This window comes from Schistocerca americana, chromosome 3 (assembly GCF_021461395.2).
Source record: "Schistocerca americana isolate TAMUIC-IGC-003095 chromosome 3, iqSchAmer2.1, whole genome shotgun sequence".
In the NCBI taxonomy this organism is placed as follows: Eukaryota; Metazoa; Arthropoda; class Insecta; order Orthoptera; family Acrididae; genus Schistocerca; species Schistocerca americana.
In genome coordinates this window covers 884,760,307-884,774,480 of record NC_060121.1, presented here as the reverse complement: position 1 = coordinate 884,774,480, position 14,174 = coordinate 884,760,307, and the positions used below count along the sequence as shown (strand labels likewise).

Genomic DNA, 14,174 nt, shown 5'->3' with positions numbered 1-14,174 from the left:
CACACTTTTCAATATACATTCAGACATTAAAACAAACTGCTTTCGCCTGTTCCATTACAAACAATATTTTGCAGTGATAACTGCACTGTTTATTTTAATCCAAGCCTACATAATGACCAAATATAGACTTCATATTACCTTCCTGAAGTGGTTTTTAACAGTAGTACGATACACAGTCAGACTACTAAAAGCACCTTCTGGTTTTAGTGAATAAAGAGATCTCACTGTAAGTGGTTACTGATTTAGCTGTGTATCCGAGTGCATGATCAAAATATGTGTATCACATGAGATAATTTGAAACATGCAAAGAGGGAGAGAAATAAATATGCAAGACAGAGGAAGTATCTGAAAGACAGAAATCGAAAGATGTGATGTACACATACAAACAAATAACCAAAATTTCAGAAAAATCGGTTGATTTACTCAAGAAAAATAGCTTTACAAACGGAGTAAGTCAATAACGCAGTGTTCCACTTCTGGCCCTTATGCGCACAGCTATTCAGCTTGGCACTGATTGACAGAGTTATTGGATGTCCTCGTGAGGAATAATGTACCAAATTCTGTCCAATTGCCACCTCTGATTGTCAAAATGTCAAGCTGATTGGAGGACCCTGCCCATAATGCTCAAAACATCCTCAACTGGGGAGAAATCCGACAACATTGCTGACCAAGTCAGAGTTTGGTAAGCACAAAGACAAGCAGTAGGAACTCTCGCCCTGCACGGGCAGCCATTATCTTTCTGAAATGTAAGGTCAGGATGGCTTACCATGAAGGGCAAAAAATGGGTTGTAGAAGGTCCTCCACATATTTCTGCGTTGTAAGTGTGCCACAGATGACAACCAAAGGGGTTCTGCTATGAAATGAAATGGCACCCAAAACTATCACTCCTAGCTGTTGGCTGTACGACAGGCGACAGTCAAATTAGTATCCCATCACTGACTGGGACATCTGTGGACACATCTTCGCTGGTCATCAGGGCTCAATTTGAAGTGGGACTCATCACTGAAGACAATTCTGCTCCAGTCAATGAGATTCCAGGCCAATTGTGCTCAGTATCACTGCATATGGGCTCATTGGTTTACACAGGCCAAAGGTAATTGGCGCAAGGGGTGCCGTAAGCTCTGTCCCTTTTATGTGACTGGCCTATATTAATGGTCTCTGTGGTCACTGAAGCAGCAGCTGCACATTGGATTGATGATAATGATGAATCTGAGGCTCTGAATGTCTCTCAGGTGAATGCTCGGTCCTTACTTTCTGCCATCTCTCTCTAGGTCGAACGCTTCCTTCTTGATGCTGTGTTTGGCCACGGTTCACCCATTCCTGCCACTTCATCAAATAGTGGCTCACTCCTATTCAAATTTAGAGCAATTCGTCAATTACTCCAATCAGCTTCTTTGAGCCCAAGTACATGTCTTCTCTCAAATGCTGACACCTGCGTATATTGTTCAACGGCTCTCTGCAAGAATTGTTGTGCAAGTGAGTACATGAAATGACATGTCCCCTGGTTACTATTCCTGAGAGTTCCACATTGAAAGTGTGCTGCAGCATCACACATTCATCCACTGGCTGCCTAAGTTTGCAATTTTCCATTTTCCATTGATACCTGTATGAATATCAATTTATGTCAAATTTGCATAACTCCTACATGGCATGCTGGTTTTTTAATTGGAGAGCATGTTCTTCTAAAGGCTGACACTTGCATTACTGTGGTAAATTCTGTAAGACTAGGTAGTAATAAATGTGACATCACAATCAGGACAACACTGGTATTCACGTCTTCCCTTCTGACTCTTACACATTTTCACTCATTTAGCAACACTTTTTTTAATATATTTGTTGTGCCACAAAAGTGTTTCCAAATTCAACAAGAAACTTGAGTGGGTACACTTTTTCTTTTTCCCATTATCCTTGTTTCCTCGCCGGCCGAAGTGGCCGTGCGGTTAAAGGCGCTGCAGTCTGGAACCGCAAGACCGCTACGGTCGCAGGTTCGAATCCTGCCTCGGGCGTGGATGTTTGTGATGTCCTTAGGTTAGTTAGGTTTAACTAGTTCTAAGTTATCGGGGACTAATGACCTCAGCAGTTGAGTCCCATAGTGCTCAGAGCCATTTGAACCATTTTGAACCTTGTTTCCTCACAAGCCACAGACCAAGAATAATCAAATGGACTAGTGTAATGAATATAGAGTCAAAATCAGTATAGCCACATAACTATTATGGCATTTTTTGTCTACAATAACCTTTATTAGATATGTTATAGAACCTATAATGCAAATATATTACCTGCACACCATACATCAATGAGACAAGAGAAGGGAGAAATGCTTAGTTTTCAAACACATTTTACCAAATACATCATACAGCATATGGACTAAATGTGGACACGCAGAAAACTTATTATCTGCTGTAATAAGAGCCATTTACTAATAAAATACACCAATTCCATTTCTTTACTCTTAGATTAGTCCACTAGTTATGCCTTAATATCCATACCTGTTCCTTTATTTTGTTCCACAGAAGTAGCATTTTCTTCTAATATCCTTGTTGCAGTCCAAAGATATTCTATGGAAACTTGACTATAGCCATACCTATGAAACATGAATCACATTATAATTAGGATGTAAACACATGGTAGAATTATTCTCTTACTTGAAATTGAATGAACTACATTCACTTCATGGAAGCAATGATGAATTATTTCTCAGATTCCATTAACTAGTCCCTTGAGACCCTGTGGCTACAATTGTGTCCATTAACTAATACTGTGTCTTAGCTGCAACAGAAGTATTTTTTCCCAATGGAAATCTCAGATACAAATTTGTGAATATTTAACCTTCTAATCATGCGTAAGTGCTGCCAACTGTTGGGCATCACTATGAAAACATCAGCAAGTCAATGTAGCAGTGTGCTGCAACTAATGACCACAAGAATACACAGGTCTGGTTGGTTTGCTATATTCCACTGTATAATTGAACATTCTTATTGTTATTTTGCATGGTAATGACTGAATTATCAATTTACTACTTATTACAATAAAGAATATTTCATAATTCATTGTTTAAGTCCATAATATGAAGCCAAATGTAAATATTATTTTTGTATAAATCTTGCAGCTAAAATCATTAAAACATCACCTAAAAATATTGCCACAAAAAAAAGTTTTTCTTCCTCCAAAAAAAAAAAAAAAATACAGGTCTGAAAGGGCTAATGTGTAAAATGTGTGTCAAGTACAACAAACAATGGAAACCCCAGGATGAAACAATGATAATACAATGAAAAGAACAGATCACCACCTTCCACACAGCAGAGATGCTGAAGGGCAGACAGGCACAACAAAAAGCCAGTCAAAAAAGACTTTCATGGGTAGCCCTAGCTTTGATGGGGTAGGTGATGTTAGTGATTGGACTGGAGTACCGTATTTACTCGAATTTAAGCCGCACTCGAATCTAAGCCGCACCTGAAAAATGAGACTCGAAATCGAGGAAAAAAAATTTCCCGAATCTAAGCCGCACCTGAAATTTGAGACTCGAAATTCAAGGGGGGAGAAAAGTTTTAGGCCGCACTTCCAAATCGAAACAAAGTTGGTCCATTGTAATATGAGACACAATTTAGGTTGAATGAATGACGATACAGCTGTAGTAGTTTGGTTCGAGTCGTAAGCTTAGCAGTTAAGCTTTACCAGGTAGCCGTTGTTATGCGTCAGGCACTCCGTCCGTATTTATACGGGTACCCTTCCTTTTTCACGTGCTTCGTCTGGTTTGAATTGATTGCTTATATTTCTTTGATCTGACAAGTGCAGTTCTCTTTGTTATAGGTGTTTCCGTCACTCAAAGCTGAAGATGCATTACTGTACTGTGTCATGCATTGTTTGTCGCTTTCTGAAAATGAGGGTTTACGGTCTGTCGCCGTACGCTACCGCAGCTTACAATTAAAAAAAAACAAAGAGAGGAATCGTCTCATTAGCGAAACAATGGCAAGAGACTGCTGTTCGTTGCTACTTACACTGCTGCTTTCTTTGATAATGATCAACAAGAACCAAATAATAGACTGCGTATGATAGAAGATGTTCTGAACGAGAATTTAGAGAAAAATTTTTCCGTTTGAAAATCTTTGCAGACACCTCTTTAGTACATTACATTATGCACAGAAATTAGAGTCATCTTAGATTTAAAAATGTAGTCAATTGCCGTGCTTCATTGCGGCACCTACCAACATTTTTTCAGAACTTCCGCTTACTTTGCGCTCGATTCTAAGCCGGAGGCGGTTTTTTGGATTACAACAACCGGAAAAAAAGTGCGGCTTAGATTCGAGTAAATACGGTAGGTGTTGGTAGGAGGATGTATGGGACAGGCCTTGCATCTGTGTCTATTACAGGGGTATGAGCCATGAGGTAAGGGATTGGGAGCAGCGGTTGTGTAGGGATGGACGAGTATATTGTGTAGGTTCAGTGGATCGCGGAATACCACTGTAGGAGGAGTGGGAAGGATAGTGGGCAAGACATTTCTCATTTCAGGTCACAGTGAAAGGTAATCGAAACCATGACGGAGAATGTGATTAGTTGCTCCAGCGCTGGGTGGTACTGAGTTACAAGGGGAATGCTCCTCTGTGGCCAGACTGTGGGACTTTGGGAGGTGGTGGGAGACTGGAAAGATAAGGCACGGTAGATTTGTTTTTGTACAAGGTTAGGAGGATAATTACGGTCAGCGAAGGCTTCAGTGAGATGCTCGGTATAATCCGAGAGGGACTGCTCGTCACTGCAGATGTGATGACCACGGGTGGCTAGGCTGTACGGAAGGGACTTCGTAGTATAAAATGGGTGGCAGCATTCTAAGACAATACTTATTTGGATATAAATATTAATAATATACAAGATAAAATTTTATGGGAATATTAAAAGAATTTACCAGATGAGTTGTGGAGCACTACAAAACTCGAAGTAAAGTTAAAATATTGACAATGAAATGAATTGCAGCAGTACAAGATGATCTGAAAGATGTAGAGATAACACAACAACAAATGCTAGACAGAACAAACTGGTAAGCATAAAATTCATGACTGGGCAATTGGCTAGACAAAAAAACTGAGGAGATCTGGACAATTTGGCCTGTGAGTAAGAAAAGAACTCATTCTGGGAGAATGAAAGAAATTAGGAACAAAGAAAGGTTAAGTAGGGCACAAGTGTGAATAATAGTAGTAATAATAATAATAATAATAATAATAATAATAATATAATTATATTATATATATTATATAATTATACATATAATAATAATAATAATATAATTATACTGGAACAGAACCATTATAACAGATAAAACAACACCACATAACAAACCTGACATCATACTCATCAATAAAAAGAAGAAATTAACACAACTAATCGAAATATCCATATCCAATACAACAAATATGCAGAAGAAAACAGGAGAAAAAAATTGAAAAATACATCCAACTGGCTGAGGAAGTGAAGGACATGTGGCATCAGGATAAAGTTGACATTATACCAATTATACTATCAACTACAGGAGTCATACCACGCAATATCCAGCAGTACATCAACGCAATACAGCTACATCCAAACTTATATATACAACTACAGAAATCTGTAAGTATTGATACAAGTTCAATTACCCGAAAGTTCCTAAATGCAATGTAACATACACCGTACAGTTAAAAGGAAGTCACACTTGATCAAGGTCCGCGTCACTTTCCATTTTTAACCAGACATAATGTCTGAGAAAGGAAAGAATTAATAATAATAATAATAATAATAATAATAATAATATACATACAAAGGCTACCATAGCCAGCCCAAATCCTGGTGGAGAATAACACATTATAGAAAAGCCTTGGTTTGCCTGGCCCACGAGATAGTATGTCATGAAGGCAATTTATCAAGGTAATGATGAAGACCTCAATGGCAGTGAAGCCAGAAATGAATTCGAGTGGTACAGCAGAACTGCGTCTGCAACCCTGCTCTTAGCATTCACATAAAAGTTGGAAATTAAAATCCAAATGCGTCTGTTCCCATATCAGATATGTTTAGACAACATTTGTACCCAATGTTAGGGACAGCTAGAAAAGAACATTCTAAGACTAAAAATCTTAGTTTTACCTCTGGTAGAAAAGTGTCTACCCTCACAACAAAAATAGGATAACTATGAAGTGTAAGGGGAAACAAAATATTACTCCAGGTGGGTGATCCACCACTCCTGAACTGAGTGTAGACAGAGATTTAGATTCTGGAGTGTCTGCACCATAATGCAAGGAACAGTTGGTAAACCTTTCCAATCTGAAGTTTTAGAGGCAATAAAAATGTACACGGATAAATACTAACTCCCATTGCAAAGTTGGGAAACTCAAACAAATGATAAACCTTTTGAACAGTAACAACATCCTGCTAGCATCCATCCAAGAAACAATACATGCTGATGACCTAATAATGGACGGTGTGAACTGTTAACTTTTTACAGGTGACCTGGCAGTTACACTTTGCAACTCAAATATCAGGATTTTAGGAATGGCCTTCGCAGTTCACAATAGTAAAATCCCGAATATTGTTGATTTGAATCCTTTAGTGAAAGACTATCTGTTTTAACATTTAAATGCAAGAATAAACATTAATAAATTTTGAAGTGCAATGAAGCCAACAAGAAGAACTGAAATAAAAAAGAAAATCTAGAAAACATTATATCAAACGATCACAAAACCCACATAATAATCATGTTGGAAGACTTCAGTGCCAATCCTGGTAGGGAGCAATCACTGATAGAAGTTTTTGGAAGCTATCTAGCTCACAAGAGAACTCAAGATTAGCAGACATATTCAAGTTACACTGAACAGCCAAAGAAACTGGTATACCTGCCTAATGTCGTGTAGGGCCCCTGCAAGTACACAGAAGTGCCACAACACGATGTGGCATGGACTCTACTAATGTCCTACAGGGCTACCCACAAATCCACAAGAGTATGAGGTGGTGGAGATCTCGTCTGTACAGCACGGTGCTACACATCCCAGATATGTTCAAATAATGGTCATGTCTGGAGAGTTTGGTGGCTGGTGGAAGTGTTTAAACTCAATGCTCCTGGAGCCACTCTGTAGCGATTCTGGACGTTTGGAGTGTTGCACTGTCCTTCTGGTATTGCCCCAGTCCATTGGAATGCACAATGAACATGAATGCATGCAGGTGATCAGACAGGATGCTTACTTACATGTCACCTGCCACGGTTGTATCTAGACGTAGCAGGGGTCCCATATCACTCCAACTGCACACACCCCACACCATTACAGAGGCTCTACCAGGGTGAACGGTTCCCCTACTGACATGCAGGGTACATGGATTCATGAGGTTGTCTCCATACCAGTACACGTCCATCAAATTGACACAATTTAGAATGAGACTCGTCCGACCAGATAACATGTTTCCAGTCACCAACAGTCCAATGTTGGTGTTGACAGCCGCAGGTGAGGTGTAAAGCTTTGTGTCATGCAGTAGTAAAAGGTACAAGAGTCAGCCTTTGGCTTCGATACCCCATATCGATGATGTTTCATTGAATGCTTCACATGCTGACACTTGTTGATGACCCAGCATTGAAATCTTCAGCAATTTGCCAAAGAGTTGCACGTCTGTCATGTTGAACAATTCCCTTCAGTCATTGTTGGTCTGGGTCCTTACAGCTTCTTTTTCCAGCGACAGCAATGTGGGAGATTTGATGGTTTACCAGATTCCTGATATTCACGGTACACTCATGAAATGGTCGTAAGGGAAAATCCCCACTTCAACGCTGCCTCGGAGATGCTGTGTCCCATTGCTCTTGTGCCGACTATAACACCACATTCAAACTCACTTAAATCTTGATAACCTGCCATTTTAGCAGCAGTAACTGATCTGATAACTGCACCTGACACTTGTTGTCTTACATAGGCGTTGCCAAACACAGTGCCATATTCTGCCTGTTTACATACCTCCGTATTTGAATATGTATGCCTATACTAGTTTCTTTGGCGCTTCAGCGTATTTGATCTTAACATCACGACAACACTCTTCAATAAACCACCTAGAAAGCAAAAAACATAGCTGTCACTGAATCCCAACTTGTAAGAGTTTCACAGTTATACTTACCAAGAAATCAAGAACATTACAGTATAGAGAGAAATGGAAATTAAGCCAGATCACTCCAACTGAGATCCACACGAGATTTATTCCAAAACATATTTATAACTCAAGCCCGTATGACTAAGAGAATTAATAATGAAACTTGAAGAAAAGGGAATGTAATTTTCAAGAGAGGCTCAAGGAAATGAGTAATGATGTCAACGACTGTGTGGAAATAATCAAACATATTCCATTTGAAACAGCTCTAGGCAACAAGCTACGAAAGCACAGATGGTGGAATAACAGATAAGAAGCACTTAGACAAAAAAATGAAAGCTTGGTACAACAGGTACATAAGAAAACAGGTAGACATTTGAAAATCTATCAGTTTGATAGGAAGCAAGCAGATAAAATTATTAGGATATGCATGAGATGCTTTGAAATGAAGCAACTTGAACCTATCAACAAGCACCTCAAAAAGTATAACACAAGAGAAAGAAGTAAGAAAAGTGTTTGGCCTTTGCAAATGATCTTGTAGTAATACAGAATACAAAGAAAAGATTAGAACTTCTCACAGAGACAACGGAAAAGCCAAATCTGCAAATATTTTTTGGAAGGACTTAACACATGACCCATGAAAGTACCTCACCAAGAATTTTCAAAACCATGTCTAGCAACGTCAAAGAAAACAGACAACTTTAAATATTTGGATTAAAATATAAACATAAAAAGTGAAAACAATGCAATTAAAATCAGAACTCTAAAATTAAATGGGTGACATGAAAGTGATGAAAAAGTGGTGTAAAAAATGTTTTTCTAAAGATGACATTCTAAAGGCATTATAATGAAATTGCAAAATTAGAAGTCCTCTTTGAGTCAGAAGCACTACTTTTATCTGAATGCAAAATGGTGCTGATTTAAAAAACTGTGGAATACCTGAGCCAGGATGGCTGAATCAGGTAAATTTTGTGACGCAGTCTCTGAAACACCTTTTCATATTTTTGAAACAGTTACTGTCTGTTAACAGTCAATATGGATTAAATTGTGGTATCTGCTGAGATCCCCTATTAGTCTTTGGAATCTTTGTACTCAGAATTTCAGGATATCTTTACGGAAAGCATTTAACCTTGAATCAGTTAGCTCAGTCTAGAGTTTTTTGTGCTAGGCAGATTCCCCTGGCCCTCCACTCCCAAATGAAGACGGAGCTGGACAAGCTTGCCTCCCTTGGGGTTGTGGTTCCCATTTCATCTAGTGGATGTGCCACACTCCTTATCATAGTTAAGAAACTCTCTTGTAAATTGCATCCTTGTGGCGAGTTCACAGTCCGTGGTCGCCACATACCCACTGCCATGTCCTGACAAACTGTTCACATGCATAGAAGGGACAATTCTTCTCTATCTGAACCATATCACCAAATTAACCTTGGATGATGAGTCCAATGCTATCACGGTCTTTAACACACCATTTGGCTCTTATCAATACCAACTGTTGATGTCTGGGATGGCACTGCACCCACAATTTTTCAGTCCTATTTGAAACAGGTCATGTCCAACATTCCACACTGCTTCAACTACCTGGATGACATCATTGTTACAGAACGCACTATGAGCAACCACCTGCACAACCTCCTGGCTCACTTTCAAAAACCATGGGCTGTGCATCTGCATTGCAATCTGCAGAAGTCCAAACTTTTTCCAACCATCTGTTGAGTAACTGGGCCATGTCTTCTCAAGGCATAGTGTCTGACCCCTGTAGAGTCTTGTCAGGGCCTTTACAGACCTCCTGTGTCCCTCATCGTTGTGTGAACAGTTTAGATAAAATTGCATATTTCCACCGGTTCATTCTCAGGGCATCCACCACCATGCACCCATTGCATCTCCTTCTAGGTAATGGTGCTGCTTTTGTCTGGTCTCCAAACTGCGATCAGGCCTTCATCATACTGAAGGAACACTTCTGGTCACCTCCATGTCTAGTTAACTTTGAGCCCGACAAACCACTGGCTTTGGCTATGGACACCTCGCAGCACTGTAAGGGGGAGGTCCATGAGACCTCAGAGGGCTTGGAGCAGCCACTGACATTTGCATCCAAAACTCTCAATCCAGTACAGGTCTTGTACTTTCAGATCGACAAGGAGGTCCTGGTCATTGTGCATGTTGTCACCACACATCACATTTTCTTGTATGGCACCAAATTCAAACTCATTACAGATCACACGCCCTTAATTTCATCATTTAGTCCATCTGCCCGGGTTCCCAATAAGGCAGCCCACAAGTTGCAGCAGTGGGCCTTGTTCCTCTCCAAATACAATTACGACATTCGTTTTCACCAACATGGATGCCTTATACTGGCTGCCAGTTGGCCCAGACCTCCAGTTCAATTGGGAGGAGCTCATGTGTGTGCATTTGGATGTCTCCTCCTACCAAGCAGTACATAGTTTTCCAATCACTAGTACCCAAGTCGCATGGCAACAGCAGCCAACCCCATCCCTAGGCACTTAGTCTATCTCGTCCAACAGAGTTGGTCTTCTTGTCTTCTGGGATGCTTGTCCAATTCACTTCATACTACTTTGTCTTGCACCATTGTCCCTCAATCTTGTATGGTGTCCTCGTCTCCACAGATGATCCAGCTCCCCAGTTGGTCGTTCCCAAGAGTTTGCAGCAGGAGGTTTTACAGATGTTACATGGGGGGCACTGAGGTGCTTCCTACACCAAAGCCTTGGCTCACAGATGTATGTACTGGCCTGGCATTGACAGAGAGCTTGGAAAACTTGGTTGCTGCATGTCCCCAGTGTGCTAGTCAACAGGTGGCTCCCAGGTCATCGTTCTCTTTATATCATCTAGCAAGCCAGCCCTGGGAACACATCCATATTGATTTTCCAGGTCTGTTTCTGAATTTGTCCTGGTTGATTGTCATTTATGCACTTTTGCATTTTCCATAGGTGATGTGGTGCCCCTTGCCTGCTACTGAGGTCACTACTCAAGGTCTCTCCAAAAATTTTTCTGTGGAAGGTCTTCCAGTTACCCTTGTTTCTGACAATGAACCCAAGTTCCTGTCTCAGACATTTCATGACTTGTGTGTGTGGTCATGCATTTGCCATGTCCACTCTGCTTACAATCTTAATGAGGAGGCTGAGTGCATGGGTTGCACCTTAAAGAACCCTGATGAGGAAAAATCTGTGACACTTCCCTGTGGAATACGTATTAAATTTCTATCTGATGGCCTTCTGGAAGACTCCTATTGGTTCCCGTGGCACAGAAGAGATAGGCACAGGTGCCAGCTGAGGATGCTGCTCTATCTCCTCTGTCCTGGATCTTGCCTGCCATCACATTCTGGTGTACCAGATTTTACTCCAGCGATGTGTCTGGGCATGTGATTTTGGCTGGCATCCCCTCTGGATAATGGTAGTCATCGTGTGTCAGAAAAGATATCGAGTCTAGAACATCCCGACAGAGGACTGGTTGGTCGATTGTCATCATTGATATCAGCTCCGTACCTTCGTCAGTACCCCAGTTGCTGGATGCTGCCTGCCTGCTGTTAGGGTTCCAACCTCCTCTTCTACCTGCAGAACCTCCTCCTCCCAAAGAGCCTATGCCTTTGCAGCCTGCAGTAGCAACTCTAGTGGCGCTCTAGCTGGGGTGGATACCCCTCCTTGTTCACTGTCACAGGAGCAGCCTGAGGCAATGCCGTCTCTATCTTCCATGCCACTGCCAGACAACACCGTGGCTTGCTCATCACCGGTTGTGTCATCTTGCGCTCTGACAGGGAGCTGTGGGGGCTCTCCTCACACCTGTCACTTTTTCCTGTATCTCCAGGTCTCTGGCAACCAGGGGCTGCTCGCTCCTCGTCTCCGGGGCATCGGTGGATGTGGACGGTGTCTCCACATTGCAGCTGTCCACAACTCCCCATAAGGATCAACAATGCTCCGCTTCCCCGAAGGGGGAGGGATGCAGTCACCCACATGGATCCAAGCCTGGGATTCGTGCATGCACTCATAAGGTGTGCCACAGAAGTCGGCAGATAAAGCTAGAAGTTCGACAACTTCAGTATGTGCACACAATCTCTCATCTGCACGCTCTAACAGTTAGAGGAGGGTATCAGTGATCATAAGGATGTGATAGCATCAATGTTTACTGGTGTTATTCTTTTGAGAAACATAGGAAAATATTTTTGCTTCATAAGAGTGATAGGATGCAAATTGCTAAGTGTCTGAGTAGTCAACACCAAATATTCAGTGCTGAGAACAAAGCTGCAGAACAGAAGTGGAAAAAATGCAAAAACCTCATTCAACATGCATCAGACAAGTATGTTCAGAGCAAACCCACAATGGTGTAACAGCTGTCATAGAAAACTGCTCTGTAAACAAAGAGAACTTTAACACAGATTTAAGAGAAGTCAAAACTTAGCTGACAAACAAAAGCTGAATGAAGTGAAAATGAATGTAAGAAGACTAATGAGAGAAGTTCTCAACAACTTTGGAAGTAAAATTTTGCCAGACAATGTGACTAGAAACCCAAAGAGATTTCTCTGGTACCCCAGTCCAACAATTTGGACAGCTCGCCAGAAGGCATGGATGTAGACAACAGCCACTATGCAGCGCCCCTATAATCTGGGACCATGCTGTGTGTGGGCCACACTTGCCACATCAGTCTATTGGCACTCACAGGGGCCCGTAACGCCAGCAGTCAGTCGTGGTCCAACTGTGCTCTTGTATTGCACTTCGTACCCATCGTTGTTTGGTTTCTGATCTTGCTACGCCTAGGCTCTCAATTTTGTTCACTCTTCCGTCTTTCCATTCTGCTGTATCTGCCCATAGATGTTGTTATCTTCACTATTGTCTATAGCTGTTGTCCTTCTGTCATTTTAGGTGACTCGCTGTTGACACCCTTGGCCAGCCAGCCTGCATCTCCTGGTCGTGTCAGATTCCGACTGCTAGAGTTTTGGTCTTGCATAAAATCAATAAGCAGTTGGAAATCATCTATTCAGTCACTCAGCAACCAAACGACACTGAAACAGAAGATGACAGAGAGAAGGCTGAAACCCTGATTTAGGTCTTTTAAAATTGTTTCACCGCAGATGGCTGTACTAGTGACCTCCCTCCCCCTCTCTCCAATCATTGTATGAATACCAAACTGGCAGATAAGATAAGTGATCACAGAATAGAAAAGCACTACTACTGTAGTCAAAAAGCATATGGTTGGTTGGTTGGTTAATTTGGGGGAGGGGACCAAACAGTGAGGACAGGGAAGGATGGGGGAGGAAATTAGTCATGTCCTTTCAAAGGAACCATCCCAGCATTTGCCTGAGGTGATGTACAGAAATTGTGGAAAACCTAAATCAGGATGGCCTGATGTTCATTTGACCCACCAGTCCAGTGTGTTAACCACTGCATCACCTCACTCAGTGAAGGCATATGGACCATATGAGATATCTGTAAGATTCTACAAAGATTATGGGAAAGAATTTGCTCCTCTTCTAGCAGCAGTTTATCATATGTTGTTTAAGCAACAAAGGGTTCCTAGCAACTTGAAAAAAAGTATAAGTCATTCCGGTTTTCAAGACAGGCACAGGTCAGATACACATAATTCAAAGTCCATATAGCTGACATGCTGTACCGTCATGAAACTTGTTTTATGCTCACGTATTATGAAGATTTTAGAGAAAATCTCCTCTCTAAAAATCAACATGAATTCTGCAAACAGAGATCTTGCAAAACTCAGCTCGCATTGTTCCTCTATGAGACCCTTAGTACTGTAGTCATCAGCACTCACATTGATACCATGTTACTATACTTCAGGAAGGCATTTGACACTGTCCCAAACTGCTGTTCAGTGTAAAAGATAAAAGCTTATTATGTGTCAGAACAGATTTGCAACTGGATCCAAGATTTCCTTGTAGATGGAACTTAGCACATCGCTCTTAACGAAATAAAATTTACCAATGTACGGGTAATTTCAGGAGTATCACAAGGAAGTGTGATGGGCCTTTACTGTCCACAATGTATATAAATGATCTAGGATAGAGCATAAGGCGCTCTATAAGGCAGTTTGCAGATGATGTAGTTATCTATAAAAAGGAATCAATGC

General features: G+C 41.2%; 1 protein-coding gene across 1 annotated transcript in view; it reads right to left on the bottom strand.

The window, feature by feature from the left end:
- The window catches only part of LOC124605364 (huntingtin), a 511,164-nt gene that overhangs the window by 101,838 nt on the left and 395,152 nt on the right, over positions 1-14,174 (bottom strand). Inside the window, exon 43 of the mRNA XM_047136992.1 lies at positions 2,490-2,584. Coding sequence (XP_046992948.1) covers positions 2,490-2,584 — 95 coding nt within the window. The remainder of the gene's footprint in view (positions 1-2,489; positions 2,585-14,174) is intronic.